The sequence below is a fragment of the Arachis hypogaea genome, chromosome 8, assembly GCF_003086295.3.
Source record: "Arachis hypogaea cultivar Tifrunner chromosome 8, arahy.Tifrunner.gnm2.J5K5, whole genome shotgun sequence".
Lineage (NCBI taxonomy): Eukaryota > Viridiplantae > Streptophyta > Magnoliopsida > Fabales > Fabaceae > Arachis > Arachis hypogaea.
Genome location: NC_092043.1, coordinates 28089034 through 28109936, shown reverse-complemented (window position 1 = coordinate 28109936; position 20903 = coordinate 28089034). Strand labels below are relative to the sequence as shown.

Here is a 20903-nt window from a genome sequence, read left to right as displayed (position 1 = left end):
AAAAGTGAGTTTATATTGAAGTGATTTATGTTTGGCCATCTTTGTATCAAAATGGATTATAGTAAAATAAATATTGTTTGAATTACACTATTCAAAATCATTTTTAGATGAAAAACTATTAAAATAGACATCAATTAATCCTAATTTAATAGTTTCAATTAATTTAAACAACAAAACAAAAACATATAAAAAAATCAATCGTTCTTCATCTTCTTTAATTCCCCTAATTATTTGTGCCCCCTGAAGCAAAGCAAAACATAAAAAGAATTTCATCTTCTCCAATTCCCCTAATCATGCCCCCCTCTAAGTGAAAATCCCAAACCAAAACGTCAAAACCTTAGCCCTAGTTTCTTTGCCGCCGCGTCCCTAGGCTTAGCGCTTCCGCTTCTTCCTCTTCCCTCTATCCAGAACCCAGGTAGCTCGGCACGTCATCTCCATCCTCGCTGGCTTCTCTGTCCGTGGCCAGGGGAAAAGTTAATATCTTCCCCTCCTTCCCTGTTTTCCTAGTTTCCAAAGTTTAAAATCTACTTTGCGACTTGAGCTGGAGTTTGCAGTTATTTATGTTCTTCTCTCGCTTTTGCAGGGCAGAATCAAAGTCCAATCGCAAGTTAGATAAAAAGGTTCAATTTTACTCTAATAAGTTTCGAATCGCAAGTTAGATAAAAAGGTTCAATTTTACTCTAATAAGTTTCGAATCAATTTTTCTTTTTCTTTCAAATATTGAATTATTACATACCAAAACTGTCCATATATTTTAACTGCATCCAATTTTTGGTGTTACTGTAGAGGTGAAAGATGCTGTGGCTTGCTTGAGTGCTCAAAAGTCTATTACTAAGGTAATGATCTTATTTCAAACGGCATTGTTTTTAAGATGGATTATGGAAATACTTCATTGTGCTTGTAATATGTTTAATGGCTAGTTAGATGTACTTTGCACTGTTATTATGTTCATTTTGCATTCTTGCAAGACAAGAAGATATTAGTCTGCAAATACAATCATAAGTATGACTTGGTCTGTTTCAGAAACCTGAATTCATTTAACATTTTGCCAATGTGAAATATTGCAATTGATCACATGATATTTAAGCAGAGGTCTAACTCAAATTGATGCATAAATCAATAAGACCCTTTGCTGGGTTTATTGCAGACAACAACAATAGAAAAAATTTAGTTTGCTTTCATGCTATCCTAATTAAATGTGTCTTAAATAAAACAAGATAAAAATCCAAGGTAGAATCCTTGATTCTGAATGGTTCCAAAGTTGCAATTGTTAGTGTTATCTTGAAGTTGACAAATCATGGATTGTACCCTCATCACTATAAGTGCCTTCATTGACCCTTCTGCTTGTATCCCTCTTCTTGCCCCACTCATGCAGCCTGAGGTGTAGTTCTGCAGCTGCAATCAAGAAGTGAATGCATTGTTTTGGCCTCAGAATATTGACAATACCTTGAAGTGTTCTAAGCCTTAAACCATCAGCTCTTTGCAAAATCTCCTCCAATCCTTCCTCCTTTGGCATCAGAGCTGAATCAACCCTCTCCTCTACCTCTTTCTTTCCACCCTTGTCAGTTTCATTGGCCCTTAACATCTAAGAAACAGCATGAGAAAGTTCCACCATTGATGCATCTGCCACTGTTTCTTGATGTGTTGCCATCATATCTGTGATTTCCCTCTCCTCTGCGATTGTCCTCTTCTGAATCTCATCAATTTGAGCTAGCTGAGTTGCTGATAGATCACCCAAATCAGATGTTCTTAGACCCTGAAGGAGTTCATCCAACTTGGCCTCAAATTGCAACCCAGCCTTGGAATATAGAAGGTGAAAAGCCATGGTTGGTCTCCAACCACCAATCCAAAGAAAAGCATCTTCCAAGGAGCTTCTCCATGTTGGAGACAGCATGGCCAGAACATCATGCTTTGCCCACATAGAAGAGTCATAGTACCATACACTTAATTGTGAATTTTGTCAAAGGAAAAGATATTTATCAGAAAATTCTAACCTTTATTATTGGATTTCAATCAGACTGAATTAAAATTAGTTGAATTTCTGTTTTCTGATAATAAGACGTAGAATTCAGTAATTTAATAATAATAATAATAATAATAATAATAATAATAATAATAATAATAATAATAATAATAATAATAATAATAATAATAATAATAATAATAATAATGATGATGCTTTTTATATGAAAACTCTATCCCTATAGCACTTTGAATATTTGTATATTTACCAAATATTGCTCTGATATATCTTAACAGTTGTGGGCTTTATTAAATCATAGTGTTAAGATTCTCTATTTAAGTTGAATTTTTAAGACTGCTTATAGTAGTGCTTCAGTTTATTCATCTAGAGTGGACAATAACTTTAAATACTGTAACTTGGATGTTGCAGAATATTTGATAATTTTAAATGCCTTACTGATTGTAGATGTAATTTTCATTATCCCACCCCCCTTCTCTTTCTCCCCTCCTCTCTTTTTTCTCCCGCTTTTTCCTTTAATTCTCTGTACATTGATCAACTGTCATGGTTGTGATGCAGTTTTGCTTCAAAAATCTTTGGATGCACCAGATCCTCAAGTTGTTGAAGATGCATGGAACACGCTTGTTCAGATGCGTGCACTGGAAAAGACTCCAAGGGGCCGTTATGAACCTACATTTTATGGACAATTGATAGCTAGTTGTCCTTTGTCGTTTGATGCTTCTGTTCTAGTTCTGAAATTTGGGAATGCTGGTATGATACGTGAGGCCATATTGCTGGGTATAATGATGGATACACAGCCTATACCCATTCTTCATCCAGGTGGTTGTTGGGGCTACAATTGGTTCCATTATGTCTCTTGTGTGGTATTGGCTATGGAATGCTTTTATTCAGGATGCATATCAATCCTCTTTGTTTGTTAGGATCATTGGTTTATCGAGTTCTACAGGAATTTGCATTTGTTTTGTTGTATTTGTGATCCGTCATTGGCTTAAAGATGACTAAAACCACACTAAACCTGTTGTAGCATTGCACTAAATTGTGTTGGTTAATGAAATATCATTTTGTATATCAAGATTGAAGTATTTGTTAGATACCAGCAGAAGCAATGAGGGTAATACTTAGTTGTTTATCAAGATTGAACCTCTTCAGATAGGACAATACTAGTTAGAAGCAATGAGGATTAATCCAAAAACTACTGAATTGTTGCCACTACATTATGATAAGTTTATTGACAAGTAGGGGACTAGTAGTATACTTAAATCGTTTGGAAATGTGTAAATGTTGTTATTATGTGATTTATTTTCTTAAACTTATTGGCTTGATTAATGGGGAAGGACCTGAATAATTTAGATAAGGTTATTATTCAAATATCAGTGTTATTTAGATACCAAAAATACACTTCTTGATTAGTACATACTAACATTTACTGAAGTGCGTAATTAAGGTGTGAAACACATGATGACCTTTGTGGTACATGTGCAAGGATTTAGTTGCTCAGCTTCAGAATGATGAGACCAAGTCCAAAACACATTTAAAAGATAGTCCAAATTTCAACAACATTTATTCAAAGTTGGTACCAATCAAAGTCACATAAAACCTTTCTCATCACTTTAGGAGCGTCACTGGTTGTGTGCAGTTAGGACAAGGTGATGCTACTTCTGCTGTAATATCAAGTTCTGTTGTAAGTTGTAACCTAGTCAATCGAAAAAAATGGCTTCTTTTTGTTTAGTTTTGTTGAAATCCTAAAACCATAAAAATATGCATCTCCACAACTACTTTCACTTCTCCATGTTTGTATTTTTATCCTTTCAAATATGGCAATGCCTAAGACTAAGAAGCAACAATAAACTGCAAAACTAACATCAGTGTTACATTTATATCTCATGGTTTTGCTTAAGAAGCAAGTACAAGCCATTTCAAACATCAAGAACCACTTAAGTATTATACAGGAGAAGCAGAAACGACCAAAACCAGAGTTCTATAACATATAGCTAACTAGTTTAACCCTCCTGGATGGACAGCATTCTGATTCTGATTCATCTCTAAGAGAGAAACCAATTCAACAAACGAAAATACTTAAAAGAAACACTGAAATCCACATTAAACCCTTGAATACAAACTTTTCTCATTCTTCCTCCGATTCTGATTCAGCATTCCGAAGACAATCAATGAATGGTTGAGCATTCTTCCATATCTGAGAGTCCTTCTTATCACCCTTCAGTCCCTTTGAATACCAATGCACGACGTGCTCTTCCTCCACCAAATCAACATCATAGAGGGCTTTCAGAATAAGTGCAACCTCATTCAACTCATTGCTACCTTTCTTGTAACAGAACACCTCAGCAGCATTGAGCAATAACAGCTGCGATCCCTCGTCATCTCCAGCAACTGCACCAGCAAGGTGATTCTTCCTCTTGGTAGCTTCTTCTTTTCCAAACGTCTTTTCGACGACATCAAATAATCCTTCAAGAAGTGCATTCATCTTCTCCTGAGCAGATACAGGAAATGCAGCAATATGTGACTGCAATTCCTTCGCTGCAACACCTTTCTTCAAATATGCTTTCACTTCCCTGACCACAGTTGCATAGTTCACAGTGTCACCATTCTCAGAACCCTTGCATATCAGAGCATATCAGAATCAATATTCAAGATCATTAACAATCCTAAATCACAGTAATGACCAATGATAACAACAATTGAAGAAGCAAGATGAAAATTTATAGATTAACTAACCAATTAAAAGTTTAAAACAACAATTACAGTTAAAAAAAACTTCTAAAGAGAGCAGAGATTGTAGTATCGTTGTGAAAAATCCAACTCGACCAGGCTTAGTCAAGGGGGAAGATGAATTTACTTACCTGCTCAATCAATTAAGGAACGAACTAGATCCTTCAAGACAAAGCACAGAGCGGGACAAGGAGCACGACGGTGGGGCTGACGCGGTGGAACAGAGGCGACGTGGCGGGACAGTGGTTGCGCGATGGAGGAACGAGGCGAGACCAGTTGCGGCGACGACGGTGGCTTCGAAGTTCGAACAGCGCCGAAGACGACCGGCAAGCAAGGCGGTGGCTTCGACGGCGGTGGCTGGACGAAGCATGTGTGGTAGTGAGGGAGGAGCTCGAGTTGGAGAGGAAGGAGGAGGATGGTCGCTTGAGTGAGAGAGTGGCAGAGTGCTTCGTTTGTATTTTGGGGAAGAGCTAAGGCTTGCTCTTGCTGTGTGTTCTGTGTTGTCTTTCAAAGGACGGGGTGTTTTGGTGGGGTGAGGGGAGTAACTCGCGTGGGGTGGGTGGGTTTTCTTTTTTTTTTTTTTTTTCCTTAACAAAATCAAAACGACGGCGTGTTATACAAACGGGTCGATTCCCGGTCCGGTCCAACCGGCCGGTTCAGCGATTTTCTAGCGGTTTTAGTAGGAGGAGCAGACCGTTTTCTACGCCGGTTCCCGGTTGAACCGGTTCAACGCATGGATATGATATAACATGGATCACTTCAAGGAATGAAGTGAATAACCCTATGCATTAATAGTAATCCAACAATAACACTACACTTCAGTACCTTAATCTTTTTCCCGGTACTGCCGACACTGGAACCAAGCCACTATAGTAATTATTTGTTGTTGATGAAAGCTGAGACTTCCACTTTCGAACAGAAGCAACAAGAACTCTAGCAAGATCCCCAAGGGCGCTTCCTTGTGGCTTTTCAGGGCGATAATAGCGGTACCCCACCAAGAAAACTATGACGCCAATCAAGATGGAAGCAGCACAAATCCAGAACCCCACACTCCAACTCACATTGACTTCCATGTAGACGATTCCGGTGAAGCCTGCAACTGAAACAACGTACCAAGTGAATAAGAACCAGTTGAAGAAGATGGCTTGGTGTTCTGGGTTATCGAACTGGTTTGCTCCAAGAGTTGCTGTTGTGAAGCGCATGCCACCGAAGCCGATTGCTGCTAGTGTTAGTGCCGTGTATAGGACGCCATATTGCACTCTCGATGGTGCTTCGCACAATCTTGATCCCTTGTTCATGCACTCTTCAGGCCTTAAGGATTTTATGCTTGCCGTCAACGCAAATATCACTGTTCCCTGTGCAAATACATCACTTTGTTTAATTTTGGAGTCTTTGTTGTAGCATGAAAGCTAAGCAATATTGGATGTGGTTTTATACTGTTGAGTCATCATTTCAGGAGAGAAGGATGGTCCTAACATCAGTTTTCATCTATCATGTTACTATTTCTTCAAGTTCAAGAAATAATGTTTTCACAGAGCACACTTTATGATTGCTCATGCCGTACATTCTCGGTCTGTTTTCAAATTTGGCATACACTAGTCTCATATAGATATCATTGCAAATATTGTGTCACAATCAAGCTAATTGAACTTACACACTTTGTTAAAAAAGAAAAGAGTAGGATCCAATCAAAATTTGCATGTAAAATATTATCATAATGAAAGAAAATGCAAATTAAACTTTATAGTAAGAGTTGATCAATAATGATATAGTAAAACCATTCAATTCTTGAAGTGAAAGCTTGGGGGAAGCTAAATGAGCTTGGATTCTAGAGTTATGAGTTATTATTACCAGCAAATCAACACAGGAAGAAACCAAGGCTACAGGAAAAGAGCCAAAGAAAGAGTCAGCAACCACAGCAGCAATAAATGGGAATAGACTTGTGCTGCCATTAAGGACATTAGAAATCTGAGCAGCAGTTATGCTCTTTATATTGAACTCTTGTATCAGATACACGATCAAGTTTGCCCGAATTCCTGAACTTGCAAGTGTTAACCCAGCTACTGCCACTGTTCAACAGTACCCAAAAATAGAAAGAAATTAAAATCCATCTATGAGCATGTGTAAGTGTAATTATTATATTATATATACATATATATGTTGGTGCGAGCTAGCTAGTGAGATTGTGACAGAAGAATGATGGTGAACATTCCATAGAAATTAAGAAAGAACGAGTACCAATGATGAAGGGAAAGGTTGTCCAACCCCCACCCATATTCTTCTGAGCTTCTTCTTCTCTGCTATGGGACGAGTGTGTGCCGGTCATTTCTTGCATTTCTCAACTGTCCTCAAAACACGCCTTGGTGTTTTCTTTTATAGGCCAATGTTGCTTAACCTCGTGTGTTATTTTGAAACTAATAGTGGTACTGCATGTTTTATCCCCCACTTGATTGATCTGTTGGTATAGATAAAGATGATGTTAAAGCTGATCAATAATAATTTCTTAGACTTAATTGAGTATTAATCTTATAAAAGGATAAAAAGATTTAGGGTTATTTTTTTCAATTTCAATAACTAAATTAAAACTTTGACAGTCAAGATGTTTTTTATTAAAATACTCTTCCGTGACTTTGAGCTGAATGAATAATTGTGGTTAAGGTATTTACTTGTTTTATATTTTTAACCGAGGAATGCTAGAGTCAGCAACTTTTGGGATTTATAGTCATCAAATAGTCATTAATGAGGCTCTTAATGGTGTGAGATTTCATTTAATAGTTCACTTTTCTTTATTGGTTACGTACTAATTAGACTTTGATAAAGTTGTTAGTCCCCTAAACTTTTTTTTTTCTTTTTCTTGGTGAACATCCTAATTAGCTTTTAGTACTTTGTACAAATATTCCTATTTTGCAAAACATTCTTTTTTTTTTTTCAATAAGAAGCTAGTGTTATTTAATTTACGGAGGAATGATTCTGATCTAAGGTATGCCTTTTTTATGGTCAACACTCAACACTCAATTTGGCCCCAACAATTCATATGGGTTCTGTAATAGTACTTGTACTGTAAGCAAATATCGATTTGTAATATTACTGAAATGAAGATTAATTTTGTCGTATAATTGATATTTAAATTTCTTGCTTGTTGAGTCATGGTACTTGAGTTTGGTTTGTAAGTTTTGTTGAATTGGTTGTACCTCTAGACGACATCTCTTTTCAACCATAAATAAAAAATCAGAAATTCATACATACATTGCAGACAGCAAGAAGAAAATATAATCCCTAAGTCATAGTATTTATTTAAAAAAAAATATTATGAAAATTGTTATTACTCATCAAAAGCTCGTCGCGCCAGCCGGAAAAAAAATAACTAGTCTCAAAATCTGTATCTGGATTCTATCATAAGTCATTGCCTTAAAAATCATGTAAGCTAAAGTGAAAGATAAAGAGAATTTGTGATCCTTCAAGATCGCTCCTGGTGTCCCGTTTCTTAATTAGGCATCAGCAAACCTGCGAATAATGAGAAAAGTATTTACTTACACACATATATGAAGTGTAAATAAACTTAAGAATAAGATTAGAAATTAAGTAGAGTAGGTACCCAAGTTCGGAGAGCTTTAAGTGAGCTTGAGTGTAATCAGCAAAGAATGCGTCTTCATCCTGAATTGAGATGGATCAGCACACAAGTAGTGTTATATAATGATGGTATAAGAAATGCATATAAATGAAGTTTGTACACACTGAGGCATATTTCTCAACAAGAGGGCGGAAAACAGGATCCTCCAGCAATGCCTTGTCAGTTGGGAGCTGCAAAAGTCCCTCCCTTTCGCCCCCCACCAGTTCCCTATCATTTATCACCGAACAAATTGTGTTATGGTACTCTATTGGACTACATGTTAGAGAATTAGGAATATGTCAAACTCACGTGAAGTACGAGTTGTCAAAAACCAGAGGATTGGAAGTCCAAGGACCCTCAAATCCAGAACGATCCTTGTGGCACCTACCCTGCATCCAATTGATGTTAGTTATTAGTTATTACATAAGAGAAATGATTTTACACTATTTTTTCTATCAATCGAACTTACAAGGGTGTGAGCACCAGAAAGGGCAACAATATCTTGATCAGTGAGTCCCATTGTTTGCACAAACAACTCCCTCAAATGGTCATTACCCTTTGTTGCATCGGGCAAGCGACCCTCTGGAGGTGGATCAGCCTTGTCCTAATCAAATTAAAGGAATAATGAGAAGAAAAAGTTGGTTAACAATAAATTTGAGTCTCTGACTTTTTATTTTAAAGACAAATAAATAATTGACTAATTATAAATACAAAAATAAATGAATTAGTTACCTCTCTGCCAGGGTGAAAAGGAACTTCGGGGCCACCGGTAACCTCAACGGCAACAACGCCGGCCAACTGGTAAAAATCAGCGTATGTAATGTTAGGGAAGTGCTGCTTGAGAGGCTCCAAGAGGTTGACAGCAATATCAAGCCCCCTGTTAGCTTCATGCTTTTGTTCAGCTTCGTGCTTCATGGTTCCGAATGGACCACCCGTCTTCGTCTTCACGTCGAACGTACCCGCCGAGTGCCATCTAAATATTATCAATTCAAATTAATATTTGATTTCATTTAGTTTAGATTAGAATACAAGTTATTACTTACGCCAAACGGAGCATAAGGGGAGCGCATTGCTTCTCGAAGATCAATCCCCTCAGCTTTCTCCTCGCCTTCTGAATGGCCTTCTCGTAATCTTCACTCACCGTTGGGTACGACTTTCCCATGCTTAGTTAGTTAGTTAGTTACGCAACAACAGTGCTGCTGGCCTCGCGCCACACGCCAGTTATTAATAACTAACAGACCTGAAATCGTAGATCTGAATTCAAACAATGTAGCACGAGTCAGTGGGGGAGCCAGCTTTGTGGGAAGAAGAATCTTCTGCTAACTCCTTCTGTGCCGTTCGATCTCGTCGCTTATGCTGATTTCATGGACACCAAGACTCACTCAACACAATACCAAATGTAAGAAATAAGAATAATCCCATTGAATATTTTGTTTATTTTTCCATTTTTATTAAGAAAAATATTTAACGGAATTTCCTAGTAAAAAAAAATGTCATGTTTGATTGGAAAGTGAAAACAATTCGTTATTGTTTCGGTGTATCATGCAGTATAGTCATGCATCGTGCATGTTGTTCTCAAAGGTATACGTACCCAAATATATGTTGACTTGGACTTCAAACTTTTTTTGGTAATTGAATTTAATTCTTTTATCCATCTCCCTAGGTCCAACACTTATAACCCAACTGATTGAGCCCGCATAGCCTACCAAGAAAAACTATATACCAAAGAAAAAGTTGAGCAGCCCAAGTTAAAAAAAAAAGAAAGAAAAAGTTCAGAATCTCTTGAATTACCCCCAGATCCAAAAAAAAAATATTTTGAATTACCTGATCATTTGGAAGAAGAAACTTGTCTATGAGTGGCAGACCCAAACAAGTTTTGTGATTTGTAGCCATCAATTAATTATTATTGGTATTTTTAATGGTGTAAAATTTTATCCAATAATATGAAATTTACTCACTTTTTTTTACTAGTTAAGTGCTGGTCAGATTTCAATAAGGCTCCGTTTGGTTAATGTCTATGTCCATCAGAGACATGGATACGGTAGTACATGTATACCGTTTGTTTGTTGAAACATAAAATTTTAAAAGGCACAGTAAAAGACATATATTTAGTGTATCTCTTTCAAGTTGTGACACTAAGACATAATCTATAAGATACAGATTTTTTTAATTTAAATACTGCTTAAAAGATGAGAAGACACCACATCCAACTCAAAACCTTAAGGTGTCAAGTTAATGGGTCTCTCATCTTATGAACTCTTCACTCTTCCATGCTTTCTTTGATGTGGGACTAACTTCAACATTCTTCACACTTGCAACACTAACAATCTCCCCCTCAAGTGTGAGCCTCCACATCAAGCACCAACTCCCCTCTAGCTCCTCCACCACCACGAGTATTCGTCCATCACACCGTCGCAAAACACCGCGGGACACGCCGTCCGGACCACCTTTGCCGGGAAGACTTTCGATACTTCACCTTGAATACCCCTTAAAATCACCAGACCGATTAACCATCGGCTCTGATACCACTTTGTTGGGTCGACCGTAGAAAGCTCTCGACAACCGGGGAGACTTCGGGGAGGAATCAAGTGAGAGAACATAAAATGAGAAGACACCACATCCAACTCAAAACCTTATGGTGTCTTCTCATCTTATGTTCTCTCGCTTGATTCCTCCCCGAAGTCTCCCCGATTGTTCGAGAGCTCTCCACGGTCGGCCCAACACATGTTTTATTGGGCATTCAATTCTTCACCCACCATGTTCCATGCGTTCATTTTTTTGTGGTGGATTTATTTGGCTATTGACATGTTCATGTGTTGTATGGTTGTCATAGCAACAACGTTAGAAACAGTTGGATGCGAGCAAGCTCATGGCAACTGGCAAATGATAAGGGACTGTGCCACTTCGCTAGTGAACAGAAAACCATAATATGTAAGTTAATTATTATCCTCCGACCAAAAAAATATTAAAATCAATTATCAATTTATTTATTTATTTGCAAATATTACATCTTTTGGTTTATAATAAGTAATAACTTATAATGAAACTTGTTTTTTGCGAAGAGTAAATATAATTTGTGTGAGCAATAATTGATGAGTTACCTGTGGCTGTGGGGAAGGTATGGTCTCCTTAAAAGAAAACGTTGAACACAGTGCACAGTAATCGTGCATGATTTCATAATACATAGCAACTACTATATGACAGAGTTGCACAACAAAGAAAGAGACCAATGTGGGGGAACAATGACCCACCCTAAGAGAGAGAGAAACATGAAAAAAAAAAAAAAGATACAAATAATTCTTCACACACACGACTCGTGGTCCTACAATCCTAACCAATGGGGTGTTTTCTTTGGAGCCACATGTTTTTAATGTTATTTTAATGAAGAGAAGTGGTGGACACTCCACTGCAAAACTCTTATCCAATATTGAGGAGTTAGATCAAGACTAGGCTTCAATGCTTTATATCTATATCCAACCTTTTCAATAATAGCATTTGATTTGATTTCGTGAAGTCCAAATTAGATCCAAGAGGGTAGAGAGATAATATTCCATCTTATCCTTCAAATTTGAGATCCAACTTAAAAGTAATCCCTAAAATTTTAATAGATTCAAATTAAATTCGAAAAATAATTGTTGTAATTCATATTAATCTTTAGTATTATTTCTATCAACGGTTTACTAATTTGATATATTAAGTTGCTATATACTTAATAAAATAAGATGATATCATTTTATATTAATACAATGGTACCTAATCTTTGATCAAATGACGTTATTTCACATGAATAGAGGTTAAAATAGATTTTTTTATTAGTGTTAATTATAAAGCGAGCTATATTTTAATTTCTATTAAGTGAAACGATGTTATTCTATTGAATATTGATTGCCAATATATAATATCATTGTTCTATTTTATTCAATGCGATAGATTAACATGCTAAATAATAAAAATGAGTTCAAAAATTAACACAAATTACGATTATTTTAAGGTCTAATTTAAATTAATTAAAATTTAAGAATCAAATTTCAAAAGTCAAATTGAATGTTAATTCCGAGAGTTTACGTCAATGTTTTCAATATGTTATTAACTTAACAACATATTAATAGATACCATGTAATTTAAATCATTAAGAGAGAACGAGAGTAAAATAGAGAAATATTCTGTTAAAACAACTAGAATGATTGAATCTAAAGTGAGTGACCCTCTCAAACAAGTAAACTTCATTCCCATCTTACAGTGAGTATCGAACCAAAAAGAGATGGTTAAAGAATATAGACTCTTATCTATCTGTACCAATTTGCGATCGTATAAATTAATAACTTGAATCCCCATAATATAAAATACGACTTTTTTGTAGACCCATATTAACAAGTCCAATAAGGCCTTGGACTAGGCCTTCTTTGCGCACATTATTTATGGCCAATAATAATGATCTCAAATAATTAATTTAGATTATATAGTAATTAATTCACTAATTGAGTTAAACAAGTATTAGACGTTTAAACAATCCGAATATTAAGTCTAGTAAAAATATCTAGAAAAAAGTATTAATGACTATTGACTTACCCTTCCTCACATGCCATAATAGAGATCCTGGTTAGAACGATTCTTTTCTTTCTCGAGGTAAAATAAAAAACAAAAGAACAGACGAGCGCATCAGATTTCATGGCTTTGGAGCCTGCTCCATTGATTTAGAGATTTACTGGCAGCTCCAATATCTGAACAGTGCTATTATGCGACCAATGCAATAGCATGTACTTCTGTCACCCTTGCGCGTTAAATCTGGATATGATAATTCTCATTCCAATGAAGTTGCAGGTTTGACTCGCGAGTCGTGAGATATTACAGTTCACTGTTTTCTCTCCCCCTTTTTTTTCCCACTCTCATCCGATAGGTCAGACCTAGTAAGGACATTAATTTCCAGAAAAAAAAAAAAAAAAAAAAAACACGAAGGAAAACGGAGACATTCTTGCATGAACAGTTAGTTATTCAAGGAACTGTTTTGGTCTATCGGATTAAAAGCTGCAACATTGGAGCGCAGTCATAAAGTTCCTTAAAAAGTTAAGTTTTTCTTTCCCAAAAAAATATAGATGTTTCTTTTTCTTTTCTTTTTTTGTCATTTTGAAAAATGTAACGAAAGAGAAAAGCAAACAAATCTATTTTTGCCTAATCTGTCGAGAATGTCAACCACGCACGTTGATAAATTCACAACGAGAAAATACAGCAACAGGCATTCTCTTCCTTCTATTTTCAGGGTTGAATATTAACTGGAAATTGGCAAGGAATACCATGGATTTTGACAACCAACAACTAAATTGAAGATATAGAGCATTTCCTTCACACATTATGTGCATAATGGTTTCACCCCAAGAGGTGCCAATCAGAAATCTCAGTATACGCCAATCAGTGACTGAATTATACAAAGAATTTTCAGCAGACATGCTGCCATTTGTTTTCATGTCTGCATTACAAGGATGGGTTAGGATGGTGCGTGCGGGGACTTCACCTGGTAATAGTATTGATGAGCTGCATTGCTACCAGGTGCAACGGATGAAGCAAATGAGATACTCTGAGGAATTGAGTTCATCGGTTTTGTTGGAAACATGGCAGGCGATGGATAGGTAGCAGAAATTGAGAATCCTGATGATGCTGCAGTAGAGAACGGTGGTACCGGGATAGCACTGCCCGGACCGTGCGTTTGCCACGCCCAGCCTGGGACTCCATGTGAGGGATCTATGCCGATTCTCTCTGCTCTTTCCTGACAAATATTTCAACTATTGTTAACAAACTGGTTTATAAAGATCTCCATTAGTATAGGATACAAAGTTGAAAAGTAATGCATTATGGAATGTTCAGTGGAAATACTATTCCATCCTATCATTCAATTATCAGTTTATTACCCTTATTCCAAAGTCATCTTATTTTATTAACACAACAATGATATTGACCATTTTCTTTTTCCTCTTAGGATTTTTGAGCACATATTTCAGAGCAATTCATTCTGGTGGATACTCATATGATGATATCTTTATATTAAATGACATTGTGAATCATTAGATGATTTGATATATTTGAAGGAAAATGTTTGACTGAACCATCTAACAATTTACAATGCCTTAAGTATTTCCCAATACATAAAACATAATAGAGTCGAATTCCCTTTGACATTTTTGACATAAAATGGATAAAAATTAATCGTATTATATAAATAGGATTCCCTGAAGATCAAACTCAACTTTGATTGCTAGGACATACGAGTAGTTTACATTTTCTACTTTTTTATATTAAGCACTCAATAAATGAATAAGAACATTACATTACTGTCTTCAGCTGTAAACCTAGTAATAAGGATTGACAGTGAACTCACCTCATTGGGAAAGAAACTCGAATACGAGGCATTCCAGACAGAAGAACGCTCTTCATTTACAACCAGCCTTTTAAAAGACGGATCACCAATAACTGAATTAACATGGGTTTCCATCTGCAAATTAAGAGGAACCTAATCATGACTAGTAGTAAAGACAAAAATGTAGGAAATTACAGATCAATACCAGAAACAATGTTTCACAAAGATCATGAATGTCAAAGGAAAGTAGGTGTTAATTAGTTACAGGAGAACCCCACAAAGGCCAAAAAGCACTCTTCTTCCATTAAAAATTCTGCTCGACAATTAAATGTCTATAAAGATTGTTTGGTTAAGGAACTGCTTGAGTGCATAAAGGATGTCAAATTGATACTACAAAACTTTGATCCTCTTAATGTGCAACAAATATTAATTAATCAAGAATTCAAGATGTAAAGTTCAGCTATATACCCTCGAACTTCTTCCGGGATGCACATCGTAAGGGACAGACTGGAACTGAAGATTCCCCCTGTTTTCTTTGGGATCATGTCCTGGGGTAGCCATGCCTAAATTGAGGTCAAGGTTGTGACTGCCACCTAGTTTAAAGATAAACATAAACGATGTTTCACACATTTTTTGCTGCGGCAATAGCTTGAAAATCAAATGGACAAATACATCAGAGAGGACATAGCTGTGGAAAACTACCTTCACTAATGGCTTCAGTTTTGACCTCGCTTTCATACGTACTTGGCTCGAAGTTAGTGACTGCCTCTCTTCCATTGCATTTGATAGCTGCTTTGTCATAAGCCCTAATTTGCAGAAAATCAAAAGGGAGACATATGTTGGTTGCAACCCTAATGAGTTGATAATTCAGGGTAATAAATTCAGTGCAGGTACAATGCAATTCATGTATCATTAAGACCTTGCAGCTTCTACTTCGCTGTCGAATAGCCCAAGATATATATACCTGCACGAAAGCAGTGCAATCTCTATGACAAAAACAACCTTTGCCAATTGTTTCTTTGAAACAGGCATCTTAGACATGATTCTCCAAACACGGAAAAAGCCTATAGACCCATTGAGAACTAAGCCGAAATTCGCCTGGAAGCCAATAGGCACATGAATCCGCACTAATATCTAATCCTATAATCATAGCAGACCACTATTTCAGTTTTAGTTTACATAAAAGTAGGTCCTCACTTTTTGCCAAGGAATTGTCCCATTCGAGCTTCCCACCGGCCACATTTGTGAAGTGTCACTCCTCGGTATTTTGAACTTCCTCTTGAGAAACCAGTGCTTTGGCGACGGAGTATGTGAACAAATTCCTCCTTGGAGAGATTTTTCATCTGTTCATCATTAATCATTTAAGAAAATAGTAAACAACAACTCAAAGGGTCCATCTAGATTAATACTCATCAAGAGCCTATGCGTTTATTCCAACCTGTTTGAGATCGTCCTCATAGTCAACGAGATTAAAATTGATGTCAGCATCAAGTCCCCTAAACTTGATAGCAGCTCGATCATAAGCTCTGAATTTGAAAAATTCCAAGTCAATCAGTGAGGAGAAGGACAACAATTAATTATCTAAATCATAACCACCAAAGGAAATTTATATAAAGATCAAAAGTTGTACCTAGCAGCGGCATGAGCGGTGTCAAATCCACCTACAAGGCCCAATACAAATTTCATTGGAACACACTAAAAATTAGCAAACAAACATAGACTAAAATAAAAACACAGATTAAAGTAACCCAAAGTACAAATCCATACCCAAATAAACTTGTTTCCCGCAATCCCTACACACAAAAAAAAGAAAACACAAAAGGAAAGAACAAAAACCACAAGTCAGATGTATTTCACACATTCAAACGCGGTAAAAAAATAAATTCGCATTTCACCAATCAAATAATTGCCATACAATAGATAATACAGAACTAGACCACCTAAATTTGGGGGAAATTATCAAAGTCAGTAAATATGAACGAAGGGTGCGAACCAGATATGCGATTCCCATCTTCCGGTCCTCCTGTAGAAGGTGACACCTCTGTACTGCGAGCTCCTTGAGCGTGGGCCCCTCCTACTCTTCTTCGCTTGCGGAGGCTGTTGTTGCTGTTGCTGCTGCTGAACCTGAACAATCTTCTTCATCTCCGCGCTTTCACCTCGATGCTGATCCAGCGACAGATCCATCCAGCTCTTCCTCGCCGGAATCGACGACGTCGAAGCCTGCCCCTGCCAGTTCCCGGCGCTCACCGGAAACAGTTCCTTCGTCGCGACGGAGTTGTCGCTCCCGCCTTCCACCTTCAGAATATCGAAATTGAAGGTGTACACATCGCCGCTACCAGTGGCGCGTGTGGAACACGAGTCGTCGTCTCCGGCACCACCTCCGTTGCTCGAACCCTCCGCATTCACCACGGAGGAATTCGAGGTCCCGGAGGACGCTTCCGGAATCTTCTCCCCGAGCAGCACGGGCGAGTCATCGTGCTGAGTGGAATCGGCATTCAGGTTAAGATCGAACATCGTTCCTTCTTCAATCTTCAAGTTATATAGAACTCTTTCGATTTCTTCACAACACTTTATCAATTTCGAGCTAAAGCAGTAAAAAACTAATTGAACTTCAACATCGCCGGCAAGCAACGATTCCGGCGGCGATAACCGACACGATCGAACACAGCAAACATAAAATACAGGTAATGTAAGCAAAAACAACGGAGTTCTAGAGAGAGAAATTCAAAGAGCTTCTTCGCCGAACAACGATTCTTCTGCATCGAGATAAAAATAAAAATTAAAAAAGAAACAAAACGAAGTAGAAATAAACAGAATTAGAAGCTCGTCCAGTCACTATGACTTTGCCGGAAAATTTCCCGGCCACTGGAAGTGTGGAAACACTAAGAGAAGATGGAAACTCACAGAACAAAGCGTGAGAAAGAAGGTTCGCGATCTGCGGTTGTTGCATTTTTTGTATAGTCAGCGATTAGTTCAGAGTCGGAGAGAGTGAAAACAGCGGCGACTATCGGATTCCATGGAACGTTAGAGAGAGAATAGAAAGAGAAAGAGAGAGATGAGAATGGTGAAGGAACACTTTCAGAGTTCGGACCCAATATAAGAGAAGATGGAATATATAAACATTTTCTCTCTCATGGTTGAAACCGGTGAGTTCGGTGACCAGTCATCGGAGATTTTTCCATGTATTTTAATTTGTTATTTGTTATTACTGTGTGACAGTGGGGTTGTGGTCTCGTGGACGGAAACAAGCGTCCACCACTAGGCACTGGCTAACGGCTGAGCTTTATGTGAAAGAAGAGCTTGTTTTCTTCAATACAGGTTATGAATGAGGATGAATCTCATCTCATGACTTTTTTTAATGAAGTTTCTTCACTACGAGCTCACCTATAAGATTTTCCTCCGTTTTTATTGAGTAATCAGAGTATGTATTACTACCATTAGTACTTAAGTTTTTTTTGGTGACTGGTACTTAAAGTTTAAATGTTAGTATTAATTAACCGAAAGCAGTATTAGTTAATTGACGATAAAAAGTCAGGTAGTTAGGTTTGTGCCAAATTGGGAAGAAGATGAGTTTTAATATTTTGACTTTGTTACAGAATATATATGTCATAATTATAAGTTTCTTTTTTACATAAATATACATTATAGTCAATAGATATATTAAGAGGGAGTTATTCGAATAAAGACGTCTAAAATATCTTATTTTTAAAGATGTTTTTTGATAATTAAAATTTAATATATATATATAATCAATTAAAGTATGTTATTTTTGTCAAAATTAAGTTAGACAAATTGATTTAACCGAAAAAATAGCGAATTAAATATTGAACTGGTCTAAATTAATATTATTTTTTTATAAAAAATTACTATAATACCTTTATTATAGAGAATGATTAAAATATTCTTATTATATATATATATATATATATATATATTTTAAAAACTCTAAACCATAGAAAAATAAATTAATATATATATAATAAAAATATTTTAGTCATTTTCTATAATAAGGTATTGTAGTCATTTTCTATAAAAAATAATATTAGTTTGACCAGTTCAAGATTTAATTTACTATTTTTCGGTCAAATTAATTTATCTAGCCTAATTTTAACAAAAATAACATGATTTAATCGATTATATATGTTAAATTTTAATTATTAAAATATATCTTTATAAAATAATATTTTCAGCGCCTTTATGCGAGTGACTTCAATATTAAAATGTTAAAACTTCTAATTTTCCAATAAAATCTTCCTATATAAGAACTCCAACAAAATCTATAAAGTAAATTTGTTTTAAAACAATTAGTATAGTACATTATGTACGTCTTTATATAGAATATTTAAACTCATTTATTATCTAAATATCAAATTGACTCAATATTTTTCTTTGTGAATTATTACTAATTTGGATATTATAATTCAGTTAAATGTAAGATACATCTCGAATGAAATAATTACTTTAATGTTATAAGTCGAAACAAATAAAATAGTTCATAGTCTTCGTTATAATCATTAATTTCTACATCAATAAGAAAACGATAAATTTACCGACTATAAAAAAGACACTAAAAAAATATACATGACATATATATTGAATTCCTTTTTTTAGAATTCACTAGAAAATATTTTTGGAGCTAACTTAAATGTTGAAACATATTTTATAGATGAATAATACTACACAATCAAATTTTTTTATAAACCAAATCCAACTAAGTTAAATAATAAGACTTAAAATAATATTATTCATAGTTAATTTTTATTAATATTAAATTAATTTAATTAAACTTAATTAATAAAAAAACTTAAATATATAATATTTTTTTTAATTTTTATAGATATTTACAGAATTTTCTTCAAACCTAGCTAAAAATATACATGGTCCTTAAAGATGAAGAGCGAAGCCTATTTTTTGAGTTGCATCAAATATGTTTTTGATAACTGATTTTAAAAAAAAAATTAGAACTAATTCAGCAACTATTTTAAAAAAACAATCTTTAATATAAGTAAATTACGCATAATTATCATACATTATTACTAGATTAATTTTAAATTTTAAAAAATTTAACTTTTAATGGTATATTTGATACAAATAAAAAATTTTAGAAACAAAATAAAAATAAAATTAAATTAAAAATATTTTTAAAAAATTTAACAAATTTAAGAAGAAAAATATTTTTTTAAAGTAAAGATATACTTCAAACAGATTACCCTTCCCATGAACAATTACTATGAAATTCATTTCAAAATTTAAAAGATAATCCAATCAAAAAATGGAGCTGAACTTTACCAATGTGCAGTACTTCAACCATGTATGTCTTGTTGAGCGCACTATTATTATTATTACTCCTATTTAGTGGTGAATGGGGGTATAGTATGGTATGGTATGGGATAATTAAGATTTAAAGGATGATAAGAAAAATTCTGATGAATATTGGAAAGCATGTATAAACTCAACTGGGCGACGTAGTAGGTAACTGGAGCAGTACTAAGTACATCCCCTTTTAGCCAAACGCAGAGGTAACTGGAGCAGACTCATTTTCACTCTTTTTCGGCTTTTCTGCTTTCTACTTTTTTATGTTTTCAGTTTTTGCAACAACCAGTCAAGTCAACCCACAAAACAAATTAAACTTTCCTTCTCTCCATTCTCATTTCTCACCTGAATTAACCGGATTTTGCTCTCGTATAAAGTTAAAGGTTCTTGCATAACATATTTATATTGTTACTGTAACACAAATATTAGAAACTGTCCTACAAATCATATATAATTTACAGTGATACATAGTGTAAAAAATGCAATATATAGTTATAAAAAAATTATTAATTTATTTAATAATAGTATATTTTTATTATATTCATACTTTTTTTGGATAAATAACTCTTACAAGTAATTATAATGTTACTAACTTACTACATACTAATTTCATTATAAATTAATAGTCTCTTAATTTTTTTTTAATCATCAACAACGAGCATTTCAAAATAGATATACTATTATAGATATAGTATAATAATTAGTATGTATGAAAATAATAATAAACTTAACCGTGACAGACCCTAAATTAAATAGTTTGTCAAATAATTAGCCCTTACATGTCTTTGATAAAATTAATTTCTTTTATAATATATTTTTTATTAAAAAACACAATATAAAGAAGAAAACATGCTTATGAATTTGAATTATTCTCATTCATTAAAAATCAAGAATAATATTAAAATCTACCTTTTGTATCATTT

At 35.1% G+C, this 20903-nt stretch overlaps 3 protein-coding genes and 1 pseudogene across 6 annotated transcripts; all 4 read right to left on the bottom strand.

Annotated features, from left to right (window-relative positions):
• Positions 1-999: 999 nt before the first annotated feature.
• LOC140174823 (protein DELAY OF GERMINATION 1-like) lies at positions 1000-1957 on the bottom strand (annotated as a pseudogene).
• Positions 1958-3825: 1868 nt separating this feature from the next.
• On the bottom strand, positions 3826-7163 carry LOC112706753 (eukaryotic translation initiation factor 5-like). 2 transcript variants are annotated; one of them, XR_011864717.1, is made up of 4 exons: positions 6947-7108; positions 6560-6777; positions 4840-6063; positions 3826-4595 (listed from the first exon to the last, which is right to left on the bottom strand). XR_011864717.1 is itself a non-coding variant. In XM_072200954.1 (3 exons), the coding sequence occupies exons 1-3, from the start codon at positions 7041-7043 to the stop codon at positions 4107-4109; spliced, it is 804 nt and encodes a 267-aa protein (XP_072057055.1). In that variant the 5' UTR covers positions 7044-7163; the 3' UTR covers positions 3826-4106. The 2 variants fall into 2 exon arrangements, 1 of the variants encoding a protein (XP_072057055.1); XM_072200954.1 differs by lacking the exon at positions 4840-6063 and having other exon boundaries at positions 6947-7163.
• An 815-nt stretch (positions 7164-7978) lies between these two features.
• Positions 7979-10606, bottom strand: LOC112708373 (L-ascorbate peroxidase, cytosolic-like). Of its 2 annotated transcripts, XM_029288718.2 has the most exons (7): positions 9362-10606; positions 9051-9291; positions 8788-8922; positions 8628-8707; positions 8444-8546; positions 8304-8362; positions 7979-8212 (listed from the first exon to the last, which is right to left on the bottom strand). In XM_029288718.2, the coding sequence occupies exons 1-7, from the start codon at positions 9478-9480 to the stop codon at positions 8197-8199; spliced, it is 753 nt and encodes a 250-aa protein (XP_029144551.1). In that variant the 5' UTR covers positions 9481-10606; the 3' UTR covers positions 7979-8196. The 2 variants fall into 2 exon arrangements, with proteins under 2 accessions (XP_029144551.1, XP_072057054.1); XM_072200953.1 differs by having other exon boundaries at positions 8184-8362.
• Positions 10607-13615: 3009 nt separating this feature from the next.
• On the bottom strand, positions 13616-18077 carry LOC112706751 (ethylene-responsive transcription factor RAP2-7). Of its 2 annotated transcripts, XM_025758207.3 has the most exons (11): positions 17572-18077; positions 16661-17423; positions 16435-16460; positions 16298-16328; positions 16106-16193; positions 15865-16010; positions 15587-15631; positions 15370-15473; positions 15136-15260; positions 14689-14802; positions 13616-14079 (listed from the first exon to the last, which is right to left on the bottom strand). In XM_025758207.3, the coding sequence occupies exons 2-11, from the start codon at positions 17179-17181 to the stop codon at positions 13801-13803; spliced, it is 1479 nt and encodes a 492-aa protein (XP_025613992.1). In that variant the 5' UTR covers positions 17182-17423; positions 17572-18077; the 3' UTR covers positions 13616-13800. The 2 variants fall into 2 exon arrangements, with proteins under 2 accessions (XP_025613992.1, XP_025613993.1); XM_025758208.2 differs by lacking the exon at positions 15587-15631.
• Between the last annotated feature and the right edge of the window lie 2826 nt (positions 18078-20903).

Bases quoted from the DNA above. Each gene is read 5' to 3' on its own strand.
- LOC112706753 (XM_072200954.1), bottom strand. From the start codon at position 7,043: ATGCAAGAAATGACCGGCACACACTCGTCCCATAGCAGAGAAGAAGAA. The intron at 6,778-6,946 runs GTACTCGTTCTT...ACTGTTGAACAG, and splicing joins AACCTTTCCCTTCATCATTG to TGGCAGTAGCTGGGTTAACA. The intron at 4,596-6,559 runs GTAATAATAACT...CTGATATGCAAG, and splicing joins CTTCCTGTGTTGATTTGCTG to GGTTCTGAGAATGGTGACAC.
- LOC112708373 (XM_072200953.1), bottom strand. From the start codon at position 9,480: ATGGGAAAGTCGTACCCAACGGTGAGTGAAGATTACGAGAAGGCCATT. The intron at 8,923-9,050 runs GTAACTAATTCA...TAATTTGATTAG, and splicing joins CTTTTCACCCTGGCAGAGAG to GACAAGGCTGATCCACCTCC. The intron at 8,547-8,627 runs GTGAGTTTGACA...GATAAATGATAG, and splicing joins TTTGACAACTCGTACTTCAC to GGAACTGGTGGGGGGCGAAA.
- LOC112706751 (XM_025758207.3), bottom strand. From the start codon at position 17,181: ATGTTCGATCTTAACCTGAATGCCGATTCCACTCAGCACGATGACTCG. The intron at 16,329-16,434 runs GTATGGATTTGT...TGGGCCTTGTAG, and splicing joins CGGGAAACAAGTTTATTTGG to GTGGATTTGACACCGCTCAT. The intron at 15,632-15,864 runs GTGAGGACCTAC...GCTTTCGTGCAG, and splicing joins GGACAATTCCTTGGCAAAAA to GTATATATATCTTGGGCTAT.